This window comes from Heterodontus francisci, chromosome 14, assembly GCF_036365525.1.
Source record: "Heterodontus francisci isolate sHetFra1 chromosome 14, sHetFra1.hap1, whole genome shotgun sequence".
NCBI classification, from domain to species: domain Eukaryota; kingdom Metazoa; phylum Chordata; class Chondrichthyes; order Heterodontiformes; family Heterodontidae; genus Heterodontus; species Heterodontus francisci.
In genome coordinates this window covers 52641366-52665724 of record NC_090384.1, presented here as the reverse complement: position 1 = coordinate 52665724, position 24359 = coordinate 52641366, and the positions used below count along the sequence as shown (strand labels likewise).

The window sequence follows — 24359 nt, the reverse complement described above, 5'->3', positions numbered from 1 at the left end:
TTAACAGGGGAACCAGGAAGGGAAGTTGGGTGGTCAACAGTTTAGTGGGAATAGGGTTAAGAGAGCAGGAGGTGGGTCGCTTGTTCAGAGCACAAGTAGAGATAGGAGAGAACGTAGAGATCAATATGAATTTAGGACTAGGGTGGGGTGAACCTCAGAGGAAGTTTGGTCTGGTGGGCTGGGCAAGGGAGGGAAGATGGTCTCAATCTTAGTGACAAAGAAATCCATGAGGACTCGCACTTCTTGTTGAAGGTGAGGGGAGAGGAGACAAAGGAGAGGGTTATAGCAATAGAAAAAAGGAACCAGGAGTTATCTTTGCATTCCACGATGATCCTGGAATAGTGAACAGTTTTGGCAGATGAGAGCAGGACCCAATAGTGCTTATGTGGCAGATTTGGCAGCGAATGGCTAAACCAATTGTCTGTCATATCCATTCAAGTCTGCATCCCTTGGACTTAAGGAAGCAGAGATGAGGGCTATACCAGGGGGAATGGCCAAGGTGAAAGAGAGTAATGATTTTAATGGCACTAGGGCATCGAAAGATGGAGCTGAGGGTGTGGTTGATCACATTGGAAGCCGCAGAAATGTCATGGTGAATGGAGGGCTAAAGGCTGGACAGTTGGGATTTTGAAAATGCAGTTGTTTTCCAGGGAAGACACAGAAGGGTTGGGATGGAGAAGAGAACTTGGGTAGAGAGCGATACAAAGAAATGATCAGAGATGGCCTTACCTGTGATTGACACAATAGAGTAGCGGGGCCACATTATATCGTAAGGTCAAGGGGACGGCAGTGAAGATAGGTTGGGGAGTTATATACACCTAGACACCAGGAATTGAACCCTGGACCTCTTATGCTTGTCTTAGCACTACAGTGGCAGTGCTGGCAATTGACTATCCATTGGGGGAGCTTTTTACATTTTCTCCCATGGTACTACAGACAACAGTCAGAGAATAGCATATGAATGTTTTCTATCTTATATTGATACTTGTTCTCTCTGCCACTCACCCATATTTATACTGCTTGTATACAATTAAAAATGTTAAATAATTTTCACTGAACACTCTCACATCATTGTCATTTATTCGGGTGTTTGTGTAACTGTGCACAACATGGGGAACTATTTTCAGAATTAAAAACAGAAAGTGCTGGAAAAACTCAGCAGGTCTGGCGGCATCAGTCCTGAAGAAGGGTCACTGACCTAAAACATTAACTCTGCTTCTCTCTCCACAGATGCTGCCACACCTGCTGAGTTTTTCCAGCACTTTCTGTTTTTATTTCAGATTTCCAGCATCCGCAGTATTTCGCTTTTATTTTCAGAATTGCCTCTTTTAAAAGGGTATTCCAGCAAAACTCTATCATAATCAGATTAGAGTTTGAATAGTCCCAACCCACTTTCAGGTGCTTGCAAGCCCAAAGTGCAACACTGCCTGTGTTTTGGTATTAACTAGCATTAAACTGTCAGTCCCACTTTGAGAGGCCACAGATTGGCTGATGTGGCAAAATAGGTAAAGAAAATATCACATTGCAGCTGCAAAGTGTACTCCGTGACTGTCACAGCAAAGGCATATTGTTGGCACTGAGTAAAAAAAAAACTTTATCATGCATTTATTTTATACTGTACCTGACCTGGATTCTGATCCTGGGTGATCAAGATGCAAGTATTCTTCAACTTGTTGGGCACACATATTCACAAGGACTTGTTTTCTGTTTCTTTGAAGAAATAAATATTTTACGAAGATTTTTAGCCTTTACCTAAGGATTTACCAACCTCTTATTGCTAGGTGGTGGCAGGGGACCAGAGGGATGAACCTTATCTGTATCAGTTCCTGAGACTGTACTTCAGATTGGTGGTAATCATTTGCTTATTCCCGCATTCACTTGGTATCCAGAAAGTGGTGCAGTATGCTGAGGTTACTTTTAGAGAGGTGATCTTATCTGTTAAGCACTGTCTATCTTGGGTTTTTCAGTAGGGACAGTCATTAATTGACAGATTGGGTAAACTGATTTCATTGCAACTATGTGTGTGTACATGTGTGTAGTATAGAATCATAGAAAGTTTACGGCACAGAGAGAGGTCACTTGGCCCATCATATCAGCACCGGCCAAAAAACGTTCCATCCATTCTAATCCCACCTTCCAGCATTTGGTCCACCTAGCCCTGCAGATTACAGCACTTGAGGTGCACATCCTGACTTCTTTTGAATGAGTTGAGGGTTTCTGCCTCAGCTACCCTTTCAGGCAGTGAGTTCCAGACCCACACCACCTGCTGCAAGAAAAAACTTTTCCCCACCTCCCCTCTAATCTTTTTACCAATCACTTTAAATCTATTACCCCTAGTCACTGACCTCTCTGCTAAGGTAAATAGGCCTTTCACATCCACTCTATCCAAGCCCCTCAGAATTTTGTACATCTCAATCAAATCTCCCCTCAGCCTTTCTGTTCCAAGGAGAACAACCCCAGCCTATCCAATCTTTCCTCATAGCTGCATTTTTTCCAGTCCCAGCAACATCTTCATAAATCTCCTCTGTACCCTTTCTATTGCATCCTTTCTGTAATGAGGTGACCAGAACTGCACATAGTACTCAAGTTGAGGCCTAACCGATGATTTCCAGCATTGGTTCCAGCATAACCTCCCTGCTCTTATATTCTATACCCCAGCTAATAAAGGAAAGGATTCCATATGCCTTCTTAACTATCTTATCGACCTGTCCTGCTATCTTCAGGGATTTGTGGACATTTACTCCAAGGTTCCTCAATTCCTCTACACCTTTCAGTATTTTCCCATTAATCTTGTAGTCCTTTGCCTTGTTTGACCTCCCCAAATGCATCACTTCACACTTCTCCAGGTTGAATTCCATTTGCCACTTTTCTGCCCATCTGACCAGACCATTAGCATCTTCATGCAGCCTATGGCTATCTCCTCGCTATCTACCACCCAGCTAATCTTTGTGTCATCTGCAAACTTCTTGATCATGTTCCCTATGTTTACGTCCAAATCGTTAATATATACCACAAAAAGCAGGGGATCCAGTACTGAGCCCTGCGGAACACCACTGGACGTAGCCCTCCAGTTGCAAAAACACCTGTCAACAATTACCCTTTGTTTCCTGCCACTGAACAAATTTTGCATCCACCTTGCTGCATTTCCCTGGCTCCCATGGGATTTTATTTTTTTAACCAGTCTGCCATGTGAGACCTTGTCAAAAACCTTGCTAAAATCCATGTAGACCACATCAACTGCACTAACCTCATCTATCCTCCTTATTACTACTTCAAAAAATTCAATCAAGTTGGTCAGACAAGATCTTCCCTTAACAAATCCATGCTGACTATTCTTGATTAATCTGTGTCTTTCTAACTGACAGTTTATCCTGTTTCTCAGAATAGATTCCAATAATTTGCCCACTACTGAGGTTAGACTGACTAGCCTGTAATTATTTGGTCTATACCTCGCTCCCTTTTTAAGCAGAGGTACAATGTTAGCAGTCTTCCAATCCTCTGGCATCACACCTGTATCCAGTGAGGACTGGAAAATGATGGCCAGACCTCCTGCTATTTCCTCTCTTGCTTCTTTTAACAACCTGGGGTACATTTCAACCGGCCCTGGTGATTTATCAACTTTCAAGGATGCTAATCCCATTAATATGTCCTCTCTCCCTATGTTGATCACATCCAATACTTCACACCCCTCTGACTTAACTAGAATTTCTGCATCGTCCCCCTCTTTTGTGAAGATAGATGCAAAGTATTCATTAAGAACAATACCAACATCTTCCACGCCTACACAATGGTTACCTTTTTGGTCTTTTATGGGCCCTACTCTTTCCTTAGTTATCCTCTTACTCTTAATGTATTGAAAAAACATCTTTGGGTTCACCTTGATTTTGCTTGCCAATATTCTTTCATGCCCTCTTTTTGCTTTCCTAATTTCATTTTTGATTTCACTCCTCCACTTTCAATACTACTCTTGGCTTTCTGTCGTGTTGAGTTCTCTGTGTCGGGCATTAGCTTTCCTTTACTACTTTATCTTACCCTGTAAGCTCCTTGACATCCATGGGACTCTAGATTTGGCCATCCCGCCCTTTTTCTATGTGGGAACATGTTCTCTCTGAACCCCTTGAATCTCCCCTTTGAATGCCTCCCACTGCCCTGACACTGATTTACCTTCAAGTAAAGCTACCTTCAAGTATCTGTTTCCAGTCCACTTTCACTAAATCACTCCTCAGCTTAGTAAAATTGGCCTTGCCCCAGTTGAGAACTCTAACTCCTGTTCTATCTTTTTCTTTTTCCATAATTATGTTAAAACTAACTGAATTATGATCACTACCACCAAAATGCTCTCCCACTGCTACTCCTTCCACCTTCCCAACTTCATTTCCTAAAACTAAGTCTAAAACTGCACCCTCTCTTGCTGGACTTCTATATTCTGACCAAAAATGTTCTCCAGAATGCACCTCAAGAATTCTGCTCCCTCAAATCCTTTCACACTAAAACTATCCCAGTTAATATTGGGGTAGTTAAAATCCCCTATTACTGCCCTATTGTTCTTGCACTTCTCAGAGATTTGCCTACATATCTGCCTTTCTATCTCCCTCTAATTGTTTGGGGGTCCATGGTACACTCCCAGCAGTGTGATTGCCCCTTGTTTGTTCCTTAGCTCAATCCATATGGCCTCATTAGATGAACCTTCCAACATATCATCCCTTCTCACAGCTGTAATAGTTCCTTTGACCAAAATTGCCACTCCCCCTCCTTTCTTATCCCTGTCCCTATTGCTTCTCAAAACCCTGTAACCAGGAACGTTGAGCTGCCATTCCTGTCCCTCAGCTAAATGTCTGTAATAGCTACAATATCATACTGCCATGTGTCTATCCGTGCCCTAAGCTCATCTGCTATACTCCTATTGTTTGTATACTCCTTGCATTGAAATAGATACACTTGAGCATTGCCAAACTCCTTTATTTATTTTCTAAACTTTGTTTCCTCTGTCTTCCTGACTAATCCACTATTTTTCCGCCTTTCATTTCATTTCTGATTTTGTCCAAACAGAGTCTACTCTCAGATTTCCATCCTCCTGCCAAACTAGTTTAAACCCTCCCCAATAGCACTAGCAAAACGTCCCGCAAGGAATTCAGTTCTGGCTCTGTCCAGGTGCAACCCTTCCAGCCTCTACAGGTCCCATCTGCCCCAGAGCCAGTCCCAATGTCCCAAAAATCTAAAGCCCTCCCTCCTGCACCATCTTTCCAGCCACGCATTCATCTGTCTTATCCTTCTATTCCTGTACTCACTTGCACATGGCAGTGGGAGTAATACAGAGATTACTACAATTACTGCTTGCTAATTTTTTACCTAGCTCCCTAAATTCTGATTGTAGGACCACATCCCTCTTTCTACCTATGTCGTTGGTTCTGATGTGGACCGTGACTGCTGGAATTTCACCCTCCCCCTTCAAAAAGCTCTCCAGCAGCTCAGTGACATCCTTGACCCTGGCACCAGGGAAGCAACACACCGTCCTGGATTCATGTCTGCGGCCACAGAAATGCCCGTCTAGTCTCCTGACTATTGAATCACCTATCACTATGGCTCTTCCAGTCTTCCCTGTACCCCACTGTGCAGCTGAGACACCCATGGACTTGGCTCTGGCTGCACTCTCCATATGAACCATCACTCTCATCAGCATTCAGAACTGAATATCTGTTGGAGAGTGAGATGCACTCAGGGGTCTCCTGCACGACCTGCATGTTTCTTTTTGATTGCCCGGCGGGCACCCATTCCCTCTCTGCCTGCATAATCTTAAGTTGTGGGGTGACCACATCTGTGAACATGCTATACATGTAGCTCTCATCCTCATGAATGCACCGCAGTGTCGCCAGCTGCCACTAAAGTTACAAAACCCAGAGCTCAAGCTGCTCCAATTTATAACACTTCATGCACAAGTGGTTATCCAGGATACGGGTAGCATCCTTGAGCTCCCATATAGCACAGGAGGTGTACTCTCGAGGTTGAAGCAAACCTGCCATAGCTTTATTTATTAGTTGACCCTTTGCTACCACTAAAACAAAATGTTACCAGTACTAAAACACCTTGGAACTATTAATAAAACCTTACCAGTACTGATAAATCCTACTAATAATCAATACAGTTCACTAGTTAAAATAAACTTTACTCACAAAAAAATACTCACCAGTTACTCACTTGTTCCTTATTATTAATACTTAATTTTTTTTCTTGTTTTTAGCTGTTGAGACGCAGGCTCAAGCTGCAATACTTACCATCCAATCACCTACCTGCTTCCCTGTGATGTCACACCTCTTTTTGCTCTTTCTGAATGTGGGCTCCGACTGGTTACAGGTGACAGCGAGCCCTGCTGGTCTCACTGATTCATGCTGTTTATAGCCCTGCTGGTCTCACCGATTCTCGCTGTTTATAGCCCTGCTGGTCTCGCTGATTCACACTGTTTATAGCCCTGCTGGTCTCGCTGATTCACACTGTTTATAGCCCCACTGGTCTCGCTGATTCACGCTGTTTATAGCCCCGCTGGTCTTGCTGATTCACACTGTTTAAAGCCCCACTGGTCTCACTGATTCACGCTATTTATAGCCCCGTTGGTCTCACTGATTCCTGCTGTTTATAGCCCCGCTGGTCTCACTGATTCACACTGTTTAAAGCCACGCTGGTCTCGCTGATTCACACTGTTTATAGCCCTGCTGGTCTCGCTGATTCGCGCTGCTCCGACTGAGTGCAGGCAAATTTACTTTTTCTTCATTAATTTATAGTTACCCTTCTTACCAAACTCCCTCACTTACCAAGCTCCCTTCTTCACACTCTATGCCCTCCAACAGCACCAGGCTTCTCCACTCCACTCCTGTTGGCCGCAACAACCATTTCCATTCAGCACTTTTTAATATATATATATATATATAAATGTATTTAAAAATCCATCAATTTTTTTCTTACTTTAATGGAAATAAAATTGGGAAAGGTGGAAAATGAGTGGCCGATTTGCTAACACATATTTTACACCTTTGCATAAAGTCAAAAATACCCAATCTGATTTTGGAGACAATCCAATTTTGACATTTTAGAATAGAATTAAGTCTGTTTTGATATCATCACCTACAACCTGTAGATTCAGAGAAAGGTCATTTTCAAAGATTCCATCTTTACATTTTTCTGCCCTGCATTCCTGGAGGTCCTTACTCATACTGTGCTCCAGTTCCATATGCACCACACTGTCTCCTATCACACTGAGTGCAACTGTAGCTCCGAACTACCTGTGTCTTACCATTTTAATTCCTTCTCCCACACCTACTCTAACCTCCCTGTTATTGGACCTGTACACTTTTCTAACACAAAACTTCAAGAACAATATCTCATTTTTCTCCTATGCATCCTGCAACACTCCTATCTGAATATTGACCTCAGTTAATTCAGACTTTAGCTATACCCTCATTTTCAAACCTGTTTTGAGTTCACACCTGACTCCCCAAGTTTTCTCCCATTGCCCCTTTTCCCACATTTCTCCAGGCCTCCCACTATCTTTGTTATTTACACACCCTTTGTCTCTTTAATATCTTAATGTTTCTGTCCGTCACTTGCCTGAGATAATATATATTTCCTTTACAATTTTTTTCTGATTGTATTAATTGTATTGTCTGCATCTTGTTTTTCAGTTTTGAAGAAGGTTTTGCACCCTGAAATGTAAACCTGTCTATTCCATTCACCTGATGTGTGTTTCCAGCAATTTCTGTTTTTACACAGATTTACATAGAATGCACAGCACAGAAATAGGCCATTCGGCCCAACTGGTCCAGACCGGTGTTTTTATTCCTCCTCCCACTCCATATAACCTTCTATTCCTTTCTCCCTCATGTAATTATCTAGTTTCCCCTTAAACACAACTATTCTATTCACCTCAACTATTCCTAATGGTTGCAAGTTCCACATTCTCACCACTCTCTGGGTTTCAATTTCAGCCAATGTCTGGAATTATTCTATCATGAGAATCTAAATGGATATGGTAGCATAGTACTTATGCTATGTAATCCAGAGGTTCAGACTCGATCCAGTAACATGAGTTTAAATCCCATCATGGCAACTGGGGAATTTAAATTCAGTTAATTAAATAAATCTGGAATAAAAAGCTAGAATCAGTAATGGTGGTCATGTAATCACTGGACTGTTGTAAAAACCCAACTGGTTCGTTATTGTACTTTTAGGGAAGGAAATCTGCCGCTCTTACTCAGTCTGGCCTTTATGTGACTCTAGACACAAATATTGACTCTTAACTGCCCCCATGAAATGGTTTAGCAAGTGATTCAGTTGTCAAGGTGGCTCAACACCACCTTCTTGAGCAATTAAGGATGGGCAATAAATCCTGGCCTTGCCAACAATACCTTCAAATGAATAACAAAAATAATCACAGCTAAGCTTGACCTGGTGTTCACCTAATTCTGCAAAGTGAGCAGGAACCCTGCTTACTGCTGCCTCAGCTAACTAAACATAAATTAGCGATCAAACCTGGACCTTCCTGATCTGTATAGTCCGGTACTGTGCTGGGCCATTGCGAAATGAGGTTCTGAGGGAGGAAAATGGAGGCTTCTTCATTTTAAGCAACCATTTGTGATGGGCTCCTCTTGATTAGCAACAGTTAATAAATATTGGTTGTTCTTTTTTCTCCCCACCCCATCCATCTCCTCCATGCAAATTCCAGCGAGTTTCCTGAAACAGATGAGGATGGAGAGCTTACCCGCCTGGAAGCTGAACAGAAGCTGGAGCAGATCCGCCGGAGTCTTGATGAGAAGGAAAGCCAGGAGTATGAGCGCCTGCGGCAGCGGGGTCATGATGCTGAGCTCGAGCTGGAGGAACTGAAGAAGAAGAGGGAGGACCGGCGTAAGCTGCGGGAGGAGGAGGAGCTCCTTCGGCAGCAACAGGAGCAGGAGCTGCAAGCCAGAGAGGAGGTGGGCGTGTTTAGCTACAACTTCTAGCCTGTAATGTTGAGGTTTAGGGGCACTTCCAATGGTTCAAAGGTAAAGTCACCAACTCGGATCCATACAGACTAGGAAATTCTGAAGGCTTGCTCCACCGTTTGTGTTGATCAGCTGTTCTCAGCCATGTACAAGAGTAGGTGTGCTACTATTGGCTCTGGTGCTTTTAGGAAAGGGAAAAACGCCCATGCTCCCTACTCCTGATCTTTACTGAGTTACCTCTACTGGAAGTGCACATGTGTGGACAGGTGACGATAGGATCAGGCTCAGCTGAGTTATCTTTCACAGTCAGTAGCTACCGACACACTCACTAGACTTGGGTGAGGTACAAGAAGGTAACTGGCCACCATGGGATTGTATTATAATGCCAAAGACTTTTCACATTCACCTGAGCATACTCAATTTAATGTCTCATCTGAAAGCTAGCATGCCCAGCAATGCAACTCACCCTCAGTAGTGCACTGAGATATCAGCCCAGACAATGTCCAATGAAGCTAGAAGTCAATATTTTGACTCCTAGGTGAGAGTGTTATCCACTGACTCCACACTGTCAAAATAGACCAGTAAAACCAGTTTTTCCCATTTATTGTCCTTTTTGGCATGCTGAAACGTTACTTGCAAACATGGCCTAGCCTTAAGAATTTATAGGGAGAGAAATTTGTTTGCGTAGCACTATCTCTATGCAGTCTTGCATCAATTCCTGGGGGAAGGCAACTTTCTTCCCTGATATTATTGTTACGTGATCAAATTTTTCCCCCTTTATAGTGGCGCAGTGGTTAGCACCGCAGCCTCACAGCTCCAGCGACCCGGGTTCGATTCTGGGTACTGCCTGTGTGGAGTTTTCAAGTTCTCCCTGTGACCGCGTGGGTTTTCGCCGGGTGCTCCGGATTCCTCCCACAGCCAAAGACTTGCAGGTTGATAGGTAAATTGGCCATTATAAATTGCCCCTTGTATAGGTAGGTGGTAGGGGGAAGGTGGGTTTGTGAGAAGGTAATGGGATTAATGTAGGATTAGTATAAATGGGTGGTTGATGGTCGGCACAGACTCGGTGGGTCGAAGGGCCTGTTTCAGTGCTGTATCTCTAAAAAAAAACTAGTGGATCTCCCAGTGTTTTATAATGACAACATTACACAATGCATTATTGTGCTGCTACAGAGGAGCTGTCCCTTTGAGGCCAGAATTTCTAATTACTGTGAATAAACGCAGCCTTCAATTGCTCAGAGCTTTCTTGTTGTTTAGTTGGGATACTTTGCAAAACCAATTGGTAAGAGTTCAGGGAAAGCTACAAAAAAATAGCTTTTGGAAGCTGCTGCAAAAAGATGCCCAGTGAGCTGATAATCTGGAAAATGAGACATGATCAAGGAATAGCTCCATCCTGACTCTCTTAAAATGCTCAGATGGTACTGTGTCTACTATAAGCACAGAACAAACTCTAGGAAAGCCCCAGCAATTCCTATTTAAAGTAAAGTGTTAGAAACCCAACAAAGTGGAACTACACCTCTCTTTCCTGACCTTTGCAACCAGGAAACTGGACTTTCCCCAGGAGAAGCGGTGATTATGTGTTCAATGTGTACAATGTTCAGTATTTCATTCTTCTCTGAAACTTATGTCTGGTTCTGAACTGCAAGTTATTGAAATGAATCATTATTTAGTGACTGCTGCATTTATCTTACTGGCTGAAACTGCAATCACACAACAGAAACTACACTTCCTCCATTGTATGCATCTTGCTGCATAAAGATGTGTGTTTGTATCATTAAGTTAAGCAGTACATAACAGACAATGATTAGTTTGTACACCTTTCCTGGATTGTAGAAAAGCACAGCACTTAATCAGTCCTAACAGTGGAACCTTTGCTTGAGCATGCTAATAGTATTCCCCATATTGTGTTGAGGCATGTGTGTCCTTTATTTATATACTGCTGGTAGTCCTTAATTTATCATGGGGTCATTATCTAAGGCTTCAGAGAATACTGTTGGTCTCTCGTAGCCATCTGTATGGCCTTCCAAATCATTTGGACACTGTGCACTATTAGATAATGAAAGCACCGTAGCTTGGTGGTGCAGTGGCAGATAATCTGTAGAAATTCAGGATCAAGTTATTTTACAATTGTTTTGGATTATTTAAGAGAACTTAGTCGAAGGGATAGGAAGTGTAAATTAGCTCAATTGTAAGAATCAGTGTTTTAAAATGTTTAAAGTTTTCTACATTTAAAGCTGGCTTAGAACTAGAAATTCTATACCTTCACCACCCATTCCATCCCCCTCCCTGATTACAGTCTCAGGGTGAACCAACCAATCACTCCTTCAGCCATCTTGGAATGCCGTGCCCCCTAATCCTCTCCACCTCCTTCTACTCCTTTTAAGATCCTCCTTAAAATCCACCTCTTTGATCAAGCCTTTAGTCACCATGCCAGTATCTTCTTAGTTGGCTCAATGTTGCGTTTTGTCTGATTACACTGCAGTCAAGTGTCCTGGGATATTTTGCTACATTAAAGACACTATCTAAATGGAATTTGCTGTTGTTGTTCAATTGTTTTAGTTTTTTTCATCTTGCATGCTCATGGTCTACTGGAACAGTTGAGAAAATGGAAGTTACAGCTGGTAGTCAATTACATGGGAAGAATGATCCAATCAGTTGTGGTAGAATAATGAAGATCTGAGTGATGGCAGGCTGTGTTTGTTCATAACAATTACACCTTCTGCCCAGTAATTTTGTTACGGTTAGAATACATTTAACTATGATTAAGAGTGATTGTGAAATATTACCAAAAAAGTTACAGGAAGTGTTACAAAAAATTGTTAAAGGATGTGTGATGGTGCGGATTATAAAGAATCTAATTTATGATGGACAGGCAAATAGATAAAATAGAAATTGCCACTTTTTTCTGAGTGCAATGAAAATTGTATTTGTGAGGTGTCAGCATTACAATTATAACATTCAAAGTCATGTTGTGTGGAATTGTCAATACAAGTAAATTTTGTCCTCATGCAGGAAGAGAAAAGAAGAATGAGAGAAGAGAGAGAAAAACGAAGGCTGGAGGCAGCAGAGAAACGTCAGAAAGTTCTTAGTATTTCAGGTAGTGAAATGGACGACCCATTCATTCCCCTCAGTCCCAGGAGCCCAACATTTAAGGTAAGAATTCCTGATGAACACTGGATTTTTATGTTGTATTTTGTTTTGCTTTGGCACTTCTCGGGCAAAGTCAGAAGAACATAGCATTTGTGGTGCTATACAACAACCTAAGATGATGATGCAGGATAGATGATAGCACAGCAACATGGCGCGAAAACAGTAATGCATTTGGATAAAAGGTATAGATTGAAGGTGGAATCCTGTATCATTCTAGGCATATGTTTACACTATACTGGCACTAACATTATAGCAACATGGAGTTTATTCACAATGTGAATGCCACTCTAGCAATGAATGCATATTTTCTTTGCTCTACCAAAATGTTTGCAGTATACATGCTGCTCTGGCCCATGTGGAGCCTTGCTCAATGTATGGGACAACTTTATGGCATATCGGCTAAGATAGTTAGCTAACATTCTTCATAATTGAAATGATTGGGTAACATTACTTCAATGTCTATCCATATCTCTGCCTCAAATTCATTCCTAAAATTGCATTGATCAGTTGGTGAGCCAAATTTGTGTCAAGCACACTGCATAGTCATTGCAGCCCATACTGGCAAGGAACAGAAACAACATCGTTTCAGTGTTCATGAAAAGAGATTTGAATGCATTTTGTAACCCAAAACTTATCATGGATTCCAGAATAAAGCCTCAAATATGAATTCATGTGAAATTAACACTTGTGGTTGTCTCACCTAAAAAGAGATGAAGAGGAGGTATGCAAAAAGTTGACCATCCTCAAAAAGGAAAAGTCATCATCTCCGGATGGAATGCATCCCAGGTTACTGAGGGAAATTCTGGAGGCTCTGGCCACAATCTTCTTTCTTAGATATGAGGTTCCAGAGGACCTGAAGGTGCAAATGTTACAACCCTGCTTAATATGTAAATGAGGTATAAACCCATTACCTATAGACCAGTCAGCCTAACATAGGTGGTGGGGAACCTTTGAGCAGTAATCCAGGACAAAATTAATTGGTATTTTGAAAAGGATGGACTAATAAATGAAAGTCAGCACAGATTTTTTAAATACAAATCATATTTCACTAACTTGATTGAGTTCTTTAAGTAATGGCGAGAGTTGATGAGACCAATGCAGTTGATATTGTTTTTATAGACTTTCAAAAGGTGTTTGACAAAGTGTCACATAATAGACTTGCTAGCAAAATTAAAGCCAATGGGATTAAAGGGTCAGTGACAGTAAGGATATATAATTGGCTAAGGGACAGAAAGCAGAGAAGAGTGGTGAACAATTGTTTTTCAGACTGGAGGAAATATACAATGGGGTGTCCCCCAGTGCTCGATGTTGGGACCACTGCTGTTTTTGATGTATATTAATGAGCTGGACACGAAACTCAGAAATGTAGTAAACAATGTGGGGGATTGTAACATACTTCAGGGGGACATAGGCTGGTGAAATTGGCAGTCACTTGGCAGATGAAATTTAGTGCAGAGAAGTATAAGGGGATACATTTTGGTAGAAACAATGAGAAGAGGCATTATATATAAATTAAATTAGAGAGACATGGGGGTGTATGTACACAAATCTTTGAAGGTGACAGTACAAGTTGAGAATACTCTTTTAAAAAATGGGTTCTTTAGTTTTGTTAATTGAGGCATAGAGTACAAAAGCCAGGAAGTTATGCTAAACCTTTATAAAACACTGATGAGGCTTCAGCTGGAATATTGTGTTCAATTCTGAGCCGAAAACACTTTAGGAAGGATTTGGAGAGGGTGTAGAAGAGATTTACAAGAATGGTATCAGGAATGTGGAATTTCAGTTATTTGGAGAGGCTGGAGAAACTGGGGATGTTCTCCTCTAAACAGGCAAAGTTAAGAGGAGATTTGATAGAGGTTCAAAATCATTAAGGGTTTTGATGGAGTAAATAAAGAGAAACTGCTTCCTATGGCAAAAAGGTCAGTAACCAAAGAACACAGATTTAAGATCATTGGCAAAAGAACCAGAGGCAACATTAGGAAACTTTTATTTATATAGCAAACTGTTGTGATCTGGAATGCACTGCCCAAAAGGGTGATGGAAGCAGATTCAATAGTAATTTTCAAAGAAAATTGGATCAATACTTGTAGGGAAAACATTAGAGTTATGGGGAAAGAGCAAGGGAGTGGGATTAATTGGGTAGCTCTGCCAAAGAACTGGCATAGGCACAATGGACTGAATGATCTCCTTCTATGCTGTGTCATTCTATGACCTCTTTAGCCACATGTTTGTCTAGACCTGAAATTGAGGGACTCTAACCCTTGTCTAAATTGAATCTGTCACCAGACCTCTTGTTACCTAGCAATGTGGATGCTAAGGAGAAAAATTCAGCACTGTCTGGTTTCACACACTGGTGTGTCTTGAACCAAGTTGGCCATGTTCAGTTCAATATACATAGTGGAGCCGTATAGACTAGACATGGCTCTGTATGTCACTGATCTCTATGTCCAGAGTATTCATCAAATTAGGTTTTAGTCTCATTTCTTGTTTATGGTTCTGTTGTGTGGTGGCCACTCAGCTTGTACCAGCAGGGATGCAGAACAGAACTACAAGCATTAAAATGAAGCTGAAATCAGAATTTTGGAAAAGGTAAAGAGAGGGGGAGCAGATAATTTAATGTAGCCACTTCAAAAGAACTAAGCCATATAGACCAAGGATGTCGCATGCACAAACCCCCAATCTGTGCTCAGTTACTGATCTCAGCTGGGGTAAAATAAGTTGCAACAAATGACCTCAGTGTCCTAAGGCTAAAGACATTTGATCACTTTCCAGTGAGCTCTGCTAGAAACTGTTCATGTGTGTTCAGGCCAGAAGAAAATGGGGATCTATTCTGATGCCATTGCAGTCAAATAGCTTACTGGTTCTCACCATTTTTATTAAAAGATGAAGAATTCCCATCTGAACAAGGCACCAGGATTGCCTACACCAATGGAGCTGTACTCCAGAATAAGTCAGTGTCTTCTGGAGAATCAGGGTGAAAATTGAAGAGAGTGGGAAAAAAGTAGCACAATGGGTAGAACAAATTTCAGCAGCAACCTATAACTATTGTATTGCCATTTCATTTGTACAATTTTCAATTTGAATTATCACCTTTACATATGTTGTAGCTTTATTTAAAAACCAACTTTTGTGCCATGTACTCACCACGTCTGTAGGCCTGAATGTGATTTGAATGTCTCTATCATTTTGTCTTTAACAGGAGTGATTTCTATTAGCCGTTTCCTGTAAGTTGCATTGTGTGTGTGTGAGATGGTTTGTTGTGCCTCTGTGCATCATGCCTACAGCTTATCTTCTGTGCACACACTCAAACAATGGCCTAGCATTTCACCTTCATAACTGTTGCACTAAACTCTTATGACAGATTGAAGGCCAATGTGAGGAGCTTAGAAATAAAGAATGTTCTTTGAAGGGTTCTTTTCTGAAAGATATATATCTCTGGTGCTGTGGAGCATTTGGCCACTAACTTGCAGTCCACAGCATGGTGGGATGTATATCCTGAACTCCATATCTGATGTCAGCATGACCAAGTAGTTTGCTGATTCTCCCAGTCTAGGCTCAAAGATAAAGAATATTCTCTGAGTAAGTTACCAGGGGCTGCCTAAAGCCATGGAATTGTATTTCTTTGCAGTTCCCAGAAGACAGGAAGGCAGAAATGTAAAGGAAAATTTCTCTGAGCAGCTCTTGCATGTCTTCTAGAAGGAAAAAAAAGGGGATGGAAAGGTAGCTGGTCATCATGTGGCAAGAGTGAGGATGACATCGTGAGTCAGGCTGACCAATTATTGCACAATTCTCTCATGTTTGATTGTGCTCCCTGCTTCCATTGTGACAGATTCACATGTCTTTTTCATATCCTGTTTTACTAGAACATTACAACAACTCTAGTATGTGAAAGTAACAAAACAACACACCTCTATGCACATAGCTATAAAGCAGTCACTGAAACTTTGTTTGATTTGCAGTATTTAACACTGTTCAACTTCCAGGGTAAGTGGCTCAATATGGAGTCACCAATTTATTGGTCTAGCATTTGAAGTTTAATGAAAGGTAGAGGCAACATTTAAACCTCTGGAGGTTCTGAAAGATTACTTTGTACCAATCAATGTATCATGCATCATACTGCGGCTGCTGTTTCAGAATTTGAGTTCTCATTGAATCATTAACATACCCTAATGAGAGTCAGTCTTTAGGAGAGGAGAAGCGAGAACAATGTGGTATAAATGGAATACAGATAAGTCATTCATTATCCATAATTATCCCCATTCGTGAAGGTATAATTTACACCTTGCTGCTTTCTTCCGATGGCTCTTGATTCTCTCACTTAAACAAATTTGTCTTTAATTTATGGAGTGTGTCTGTATTGCCTAGGACTGCAGTTGCATAGTCTGTCTTGAAAATCTGTGGCATTGTTATTGCTGTCTCTATAGTGCACAACCTTTTATTTAAATAGAACTCATTTTGGAGCCATCATGGTCAATGACAAATTAGATGCCCATTCATATTGATGAGTTTTGTGTAGACTATTTAAAGAAGAGGCTTTAGTGTAAGAGTCATCTTGCTGCTCCCATGAAAGGTTTCAGTTAGCTAGCAGATGCTACACAAGGATGCCCAGCAGAAGGAGGTAATTTAATTTTCCACTTTCTTCTCTCTCTCTCTCGCTGCGAGTAGTGCCTTATTACTGCCTAGCAATTGATTGATGACGAGGTAGAAGTCAGGAAGCTGGCATGTTGGACTCATGGGCAAGATTGGCAATGAATCTGTTGCACAGCTTCTTAAAAGACAACCCTACTGGGATGCCAGATTAACCCTTGCCCACTGCAGCCCTTCTTTGTTTTGTGCCTCTATTGTGAAGGTTTTACTCCAGTTTGAATTGTTGGTCCTATGATTTTCCAATTTGGGTTTGGCTGGATCGATAATGGTGCTTCACCAGTACAGGTGATAGGTAGGAAAATCAGCCCTTCCTTTCTATAACATAGTTTAGCCCTTTCAATGTAAGTGCTTTCAGCTCAATTTAACTCTGTTCTAGATATACTTTGCCATATTTTGATGCACAGCTTGAGCAAATAAAAGCTACAATCAAATTGTGGGCTGTGTTCCTGTTTTAAGGAAGAGTTTGTTTGTTTTGTGTGTTGCCTGGACAGCAGGGAGCACCTGTTTCCTGCTTCCTGACTCCACTTTCCAATCACCACATGGACAATGTCGTTCACAAAAATAGTCGGTTTCCTCAGTTGCCATGCTGAAAGTCCTGTAAAATGACACTGCAGGTAATAAAATGTATTGAAATGATAATTCAAGTACTTTTCAAAAACATTTTAAATAATTTATTAGGCTATTCTTTGCAATAGTGAACACAACAGCTATCCAATATTTGTCCATATAAAAGCCTCAATCAGTATTCCCTCCAAGATATCTGGTGCAGATTTTCCTGTTGTTTTGCCTGAGTGTATTGGATTGTCTGGGTGCAGCACGTAGAGAAACATGAGGTGGGAAGGACCTGCCTGAGGATGAAGTGGGTAAGAGGTGGTGAGGTACAGATCAGTCATGATCTAACTGAATGGCAGATAAGGCTCGAGGGGCTGAGTGGCCTACTCCCATTTCTATGTTCTTAGGCCTGATTTTCTATCCATTTGAAGTAATACGTGAAAAATCAGATGATCAGATGTACATTGAATCCTGCACAATTTCCTTTATATTCCAGACACAGGCCACCCAATAGACCAGGACCCAGAACAGAAAAATCTGCACTATGATTCACTTATTAATGCACAGAACATAATAAAAATTACCTGCCATTGACTCAATGGATATAGGTTTATTATTAAGCTGTACAGTCTAGAGGGTCGCACATTTATCCAAGTTAGCTATGTGGCCTTGTCCAATCTACACCTTCTCCTTTGTTATCTCTTGCCCCACCCCCGCCTCACTTGCTTATAACCTTTGACATTTCTAATATTTGCTAGTTCCGAAGAAGGGTCACTGACCCGAAACGTTAACTCCGCTTCTCTTTCCACAGATGCTGCCAGACCTGCTGCGTGGTTCCAGCATTTACTGTTTTTATTATCCAAGTTAGCTGCTCTCTGCCTGATCAGCAGTTGGGCTGCTGTTGTTGACCTTCCTTAAGCAGGTTAGGTTAAACAGGGGGCAAATCAGTCAGAGTTGCTACTCCTGATTGCTATCCAGTTATCCCTATTAGAAAGTGCTGTTGTGTAGTTCTTCAGTAAGAACAGCATCAAACTCACTTGTGATGTCTTCAAAGGTGAAATCACCTGGTGACACTGTCTGCATTTATACATGAAGAATGGCCACTAGGCAAGGTACAGGGTGATGGGCCTCTATGAAGCAGTGGCCTTCATTTTAACTGAGGGTGGGATTGGCATATGGGGCATGATGATCAAGTCAAGTATTGAGCTCACACTGAGGCCCAGAGAGATTTTGGTTCCCCAGCTTCATATAAATATGCAGGATTGAACATCTGAATTGCACCCTGGCTGGGGCCCAACCTGCATATTTAAAAAGGACCTCACTGGTGGGTGTTTTTGCCACCTGCAATTTAAAATTGCAGTTACCCAGGTCAGGACTGTCCACTACCACTTCCCCCCACCCCCCCCCCCCCCCCATGCCTCTTCCCCCACCCCCCCCGCACCCCCGCCAAACCACTTGCTCTCCGCCAGAAGGGGGAGTGTTAAAATAGAGTCTAGTATCTTAGTGTTACATCTTCAATACAAAGGGAAAGAAAATAGGCAAAACATTATTGTATTTGGTGGTATGTAGGAAAATAGGAACAAAGGAATATACAGGACCAGAAAAGACAATTGTGGTCCATAAGGTCAGCTCCAATAAAGACCAAACATGTCTAACCAGCATCCTGCCCCTCGAGTTTTTCATTACTCATGTAAAAGTTAGCATAAAGACACACAGCAGAAGATGGACCACATTTTCAGCAACTCAAGCTTATTTTGACTTATTAGTAAGCAGAGAGGAATTGAAACCATGTCACTATATTAAAAGGATGCAGCTGAAAAAAAAAATATGCACATGCTATCAACATTTCCATTGATCAACTGCCAATCCTTTATCAATAAATATTAAGTGATGATATCACTGTGACTGAGAATTAAATGGAAAGCACTGAAAGCTTGCCTCTGCATTGAGAGCAGCTGCCTGCACAATATCAGATGCCAAAGTAGCCGCAAATATGGAATTATCTTTACAAATCAATGCACACTAGGGAGGAATTGCAAGGCTGTAATCTTATTTCAGGCTGCAAATAATTAACTGTCTAAAAAGTGATTTTTGTTTTTCTAAGTGGAATGAAGGGCAGCATCGAACTCATACTGGAAATAAGTAATTTTATTCATCCAGAGGTGACAAAACAGCAACAAAATGACTCAATTGAGAAGAAAATTGGCAAGAAAAGCGATATTTTTAAAAATTGGACTACAACGTGAATGTTTTCTGACATCAATCCTATATGGCCTGGTCAGCAGCTCATTCTCCTTGATAAGGATTGGTGGAATGAAAAAAATCTTTTGCCATCAGGAATTTTTAATTAATCATTTGCAATATAATTTTTCACTTCCAGTCATTTGACATAGATCGATCAGTGATCTCACACTGAGCAGATACCATTTGGATTGTGCTGTGTGCTATTTTACATAGTATTAGGTATAGTACTGCCCTTTCCTCTTTTGGTTATTTTAACAGTTGAGACATATGCCAGCAGAAAAGGCAATCTAAGAAAAAAGGCAAGTGAGATTCTGGGTTCTATACATGAGGCACTGAATATTAAAAATGAGGAAGTAATGTTGAATTTATACAAGACATTGGTTAAGGAGCAGTGAAGAGTATTGCATTAAGTTCTAGGCAACCTATTATAGAAAGGGTATTAATGCCAAGAGTGAGGATTCGGAGGTAAGAAAGGCTTGAGAATGATTTTTTTCCCCTCAGAGGATGTTAAGGGAGGATCTAATGGAAGTTTTTAAAATTATGATAAGCTTTGACAGGGCAAATAGTTTCCACCAGTTGGCAAACTAATAACAAGAGGCTTAAACTCTGACTTTTCCAATCTGGGGAAAGTTAAAAGAAGATAAGATATTTTATTACATGTGCCTATTGAAGCAGAGGTTATAATTTAAAAGGAAATTGGATAAAATCTGAAAATGAAATATATAAAATTATACAGGGAATTTTTTTTATTCGTTCACAAGGTGTGACCAGCTTTTTAATTACCCACCCCTAATTGCTCTTGCGAAGGTGATGGTGAGCTGCCTTCTTGAACTGCTGCAATCCATGTGATATAGATACACCCACAGTGCTGTTAGGTAGGGGGTTTCAGGATTTTGACTCAGTGACTATGCAGGAATGGCCATATGTTTCCAAGTCAGGATGATGTGTAACCTGAAGGGAATTTTGAGGTTGTGATGTTCCCATGCACTCGCTGAGATTAGATAGCTCTGGTTGAAGGACAAGCACAATGGGCTGAATGATCTTCCTTTATGCTATAATTTCTATGATTATTTAATGGTAATGAGCTGCTTGAACTAGACATAACTTCATCTGAACCCTGCAATTGGATATCAGGGTTTAATCCACTCCCAAATAAGTTATTCTCTCTATAAACCATCTGAATGCCCCAATTAGATTCAACCTTTAATTCACTCCTAGAAGTCCATTATTTTACATATATTCCATCTCAGTGTCTTAATTTGATTCCAGCCTGTGACTCATTTTCAGATATCCATGACTTTATACATAATGGTCTAATTGCTTCAGAAAGAAACAAATATTATTTGGTGATGCAAAGAAACTTTAGGCCCACTTTGCCATATAGGATGTACCATGTATTCTTAAAGCAATGATAGAATACTAGAACTACCTCTCATTCAGTAGGACTTAAAGTATGTTTCATAATGAGTCAAAATCATAGGACAAAATAGACCTGCACTTCCACCAGTTTTAATACTTTGTGAATGAAGTCTCTTCTGTTCTATTTAACACTTTGTTTTGTGAATTTTGTTCTCACTGAAGTGGGGATGTTGATGTGGGGAAATAGAACACTTCCATTTCGCACAGCCCTTGCCACATGAAGCCCCTTCTACTCTTCCCAACAATTTATGTTAGCTCCAATCTAAAGAGAACCCCTTGCTACACTATGGTGATTTCTCTCTCTTGAATGACATTGTCAATTTGTTTAATGTCCATTCTTTGAACAAGGCAACAGTTATTGCAGATTATTATGTTGCATCATAGTTCATTTTTTAAAAACATGACCACAAACTGACTGAGGCATCTGATGAATTGTGAAACAGGATGTTGTGAAGATCTAGTTTGTCCTGTTACTGATTTAATATAGGCTTACAAACAGGATACTATGCAGTTTCACACTGTGGTGTGTACCCAATCTTTTGTATAAAGAATGTAGTTTGGTCCTGTGTAGCATGTCCAAACAAAAAAAGCAAATGAAACCATCCCACTGATGGCTTACTGACTTCAGTTAGAAAGATTGGTTCCAATATTTAGGGAGAGGAAGGGAGGGAATGGGGAACACAGTAGCAGAGGAGAAACACGGAAATCCCAAGCAAATGGAGGTCCTGCTGATATTAATGACAGGATCTTATTTTTTAAAATTTATTTTCCTGTCCAGCAGCTAGCCAGATTGACAGGCTGGCCAGCTGCTGGGTGGGAATGCTAGCTGCCAGATGGAAAAGCCAGCAGCAGGAGGCCTCAGACAGAGACTTTGGGGACTGTTCCCGGCAATCAGGGTATATCGGGGTTTGGTGAGGGTGGGGTGGGAGGGGTGCAGTCACAGCCTGGCAACTGGCAGGGAAAGACTGGCAGGGCTTGAGGTCAGGATATGGAGGAGTGGTGGGGCCAGCTATCTGTGGGGCAGGGGGCTTAAGATCAGATGTTGGTGGGGGGAGGGGCACAAGGGGTGGAGGGTAGGTGGTGTGGTGGTGAGCATATCACAAGGCAGGCTGAAGATAAGGGCTTGGTGGCAAGGTTGGGGGGAGGGTTAGTGTGGAATCCACTCGTGGCAACAAGGAGGGACTACGATCAGCAGAATGGAGGCCGAAGGCTTGCTTGAGGGGCCAGGGACTGGTGGAGATGCAGGTGCAGGGGTGCTATGGTGGTGGAGAGCACTTGCTACTCCTCCTGACCCAGAAGGAACTTATTATCGACCCCATTATCTCAATGTATACAACAAGCGTAGTTGGTTTCTACTTTTCAACTCCAAAACAGAGGAGGTAAGCCATTCACATCCCTCCCTTCTCCCACTGATCGCAGTGAAAGGGAAAATACTCAGATGGACTTACTGGAATGGAGCCAAGAAAGAGAGCAAGCTGATTTATGGCAAAAGGGAGGAGGAAATAAAGTAAAGGAAGGAGGCAACAGGAAAAGAATCACTAACCTGACAGAAACACATTCAAGATTTATTGAGCCTAGCCATTACAGATTTTAGCACCTTATTCGGTCCAGGTGTGCTAATGTAACCATGTATTGGAGGTTTTCTGCGTATCAAGCATTGTATCAGCTGTGGGTATGCAGGGTTTTTGACTTTTGCTTAGCTGCTGTGTAATAATACATTTGGTTGCATGATATACTGGCTGCGATTCATTCTCATTTATCTAGTAAAAGAAAACAATTGGCAAGACATCAGTTGCTCGAACAATAAACAATGTTGACCCTGTTATTTTAATAAAGGGTTCTGCATAGCGGTAACTCAACTATCAATTGAGCAAATTATGTTAAACAGTTACTTATTACTGTTTTTTTTACCACTGGGATATTTTTGGGTAAACCTCTGTATTTCCCTGTAATTTATTTTTCCGTCTTCCTGCGGTGGCACCTATGTAGCTGAGAGCGTGGTGCATATCCTTCTCTCAAGCTGTTACCAAAACCCTCAGTAGTTAACTGCTTTGGAATTGTCAGGGACCACTCCGGCATAACAACTCTAATTTCCTTTCTCTGCGGCCACAAAATGCTGCGGTTTTCACCTGCCCCTCCCTGCTCAACATTACTCAGATGAGGAACTGAGTAGAGTAGTACTCAAAATTGTATCCAATTTCATACCATGGTACAGAGCACTACTATACCACCACCCACACTATTTAGTTTTTAGCACCCAGTGAAATCAATCATGTTCCAATTTCATCTTTTTCTGATTTACAGAATGCTTTTGTAATGTATGTACTTTTCGTGGGCTGAGATCTGACAGAAAGTTTAGAATACAGCCTATTCCCTGGCCTCTGCAGCCAGTGTCCATAAAGAATCATCTAGCAGCATCTGTATGCAGACGGAAAAAAGAATCCATTTTTATTTTTGCAAGTATCTGCTTGAAAACTGCTCAATTCATTAAATATGGCAATCTGAAGCTTCAGGCACCACAGCAAAGAATGCCTTGTTTGAAGGAGGCAGTCTCATCTGCTAATAGTAGAAATTCCATTTTGTCACGTCTCTCGGGTGTTTTCCCAGACCATAGGTGGTCTTAGCTGTTACCATACTGAATTCTCCTGTAATTCTTTGCCAATAGTACTAACCAGATTTCTCTTGGTTATCTTTGGGCTGTTGCTATTTTTCTGCCTTTTTGTCATGGCATTCCTATCTCCTATCGCCTGTGTCTGTAATTTCAGAAACAGTATGACGAGGAGATGACATCAGAAACATCCTGCTTGGTGAGTTAATCAAATGCACAACCAAATGCGAATGAGGCAGCAGACCAACATATCTGCTTAACCTGCTCCACCATTGCTATCTTTTCATCTTCTTCTTCTTCCCAATTTACTCCAAGTTTCAGTGAACATACCTGATGAAAGGTCACCGACCTGAAATGTTAACTCTGCTTCTCTCTGCACCGATGTTGCCAGACCTGCTGAGTATTTCCAGCATTTTTTGGTTTTTTTTCAGTGAACATACTGAAGAAATGGGGTCTAATCTGACCAGTGAGGCCTTTGCCACCATCTATGCAAATCTCATATTCAACCATTTGGCCAATTTTTATTTAGTGGGATTTTAATTACTTTGATTACAATAAATTACCCAATCTTTGAATGGCAGCTGCCTAAATGGATTCATTATCCAAGGTTGACAGTGCTTCCTTCAGTTGTGCTCTGTGCAGTTATCCTACCTCTTCTACTGTTCTAACTCAGATCAACTAACTCAGCACAGAACAGACATAGAACCTGGGACATTCCTGGCCTACATAGCTCAATTTACTCAATGTATCAATGACTGATTTATTTTTTC

General features: G+C 41.3%; 1 protein-coding gene across 5 annotated transcripts in view; it reads left to right on the top strand.

Annotated features, from left to right (window-relative positions):
• The window catches only part of lsp1a (lymphocyte specific protein 1 a), a 389495-nt gene that overhangs the window by 298114 nt on the left and 67022 nt on the right, over positions 1–24359 (top strand). For 4 of the 5 annotated variants that reach the window (XM_068046217.1, XM_068046218.1, XM_068046222.1 and 1 more), the window contains 3 exons: positions 8714–8960; positions 11982–12122; positions 23747–23788. In XM_068046217.1, the coding sequence (XP_067902318.1) occupies positions 8714–8960; positions 11982–12122; positions 23747–23788 (430 nt within the window). The remainder of the gene's footprint in view (positions 1–8713; positions 8961–11981; positions 12123–23746; positions 23789–24359) is intronic. The other variant, XM_068046220.1, reaches the window with a different exon arrangement.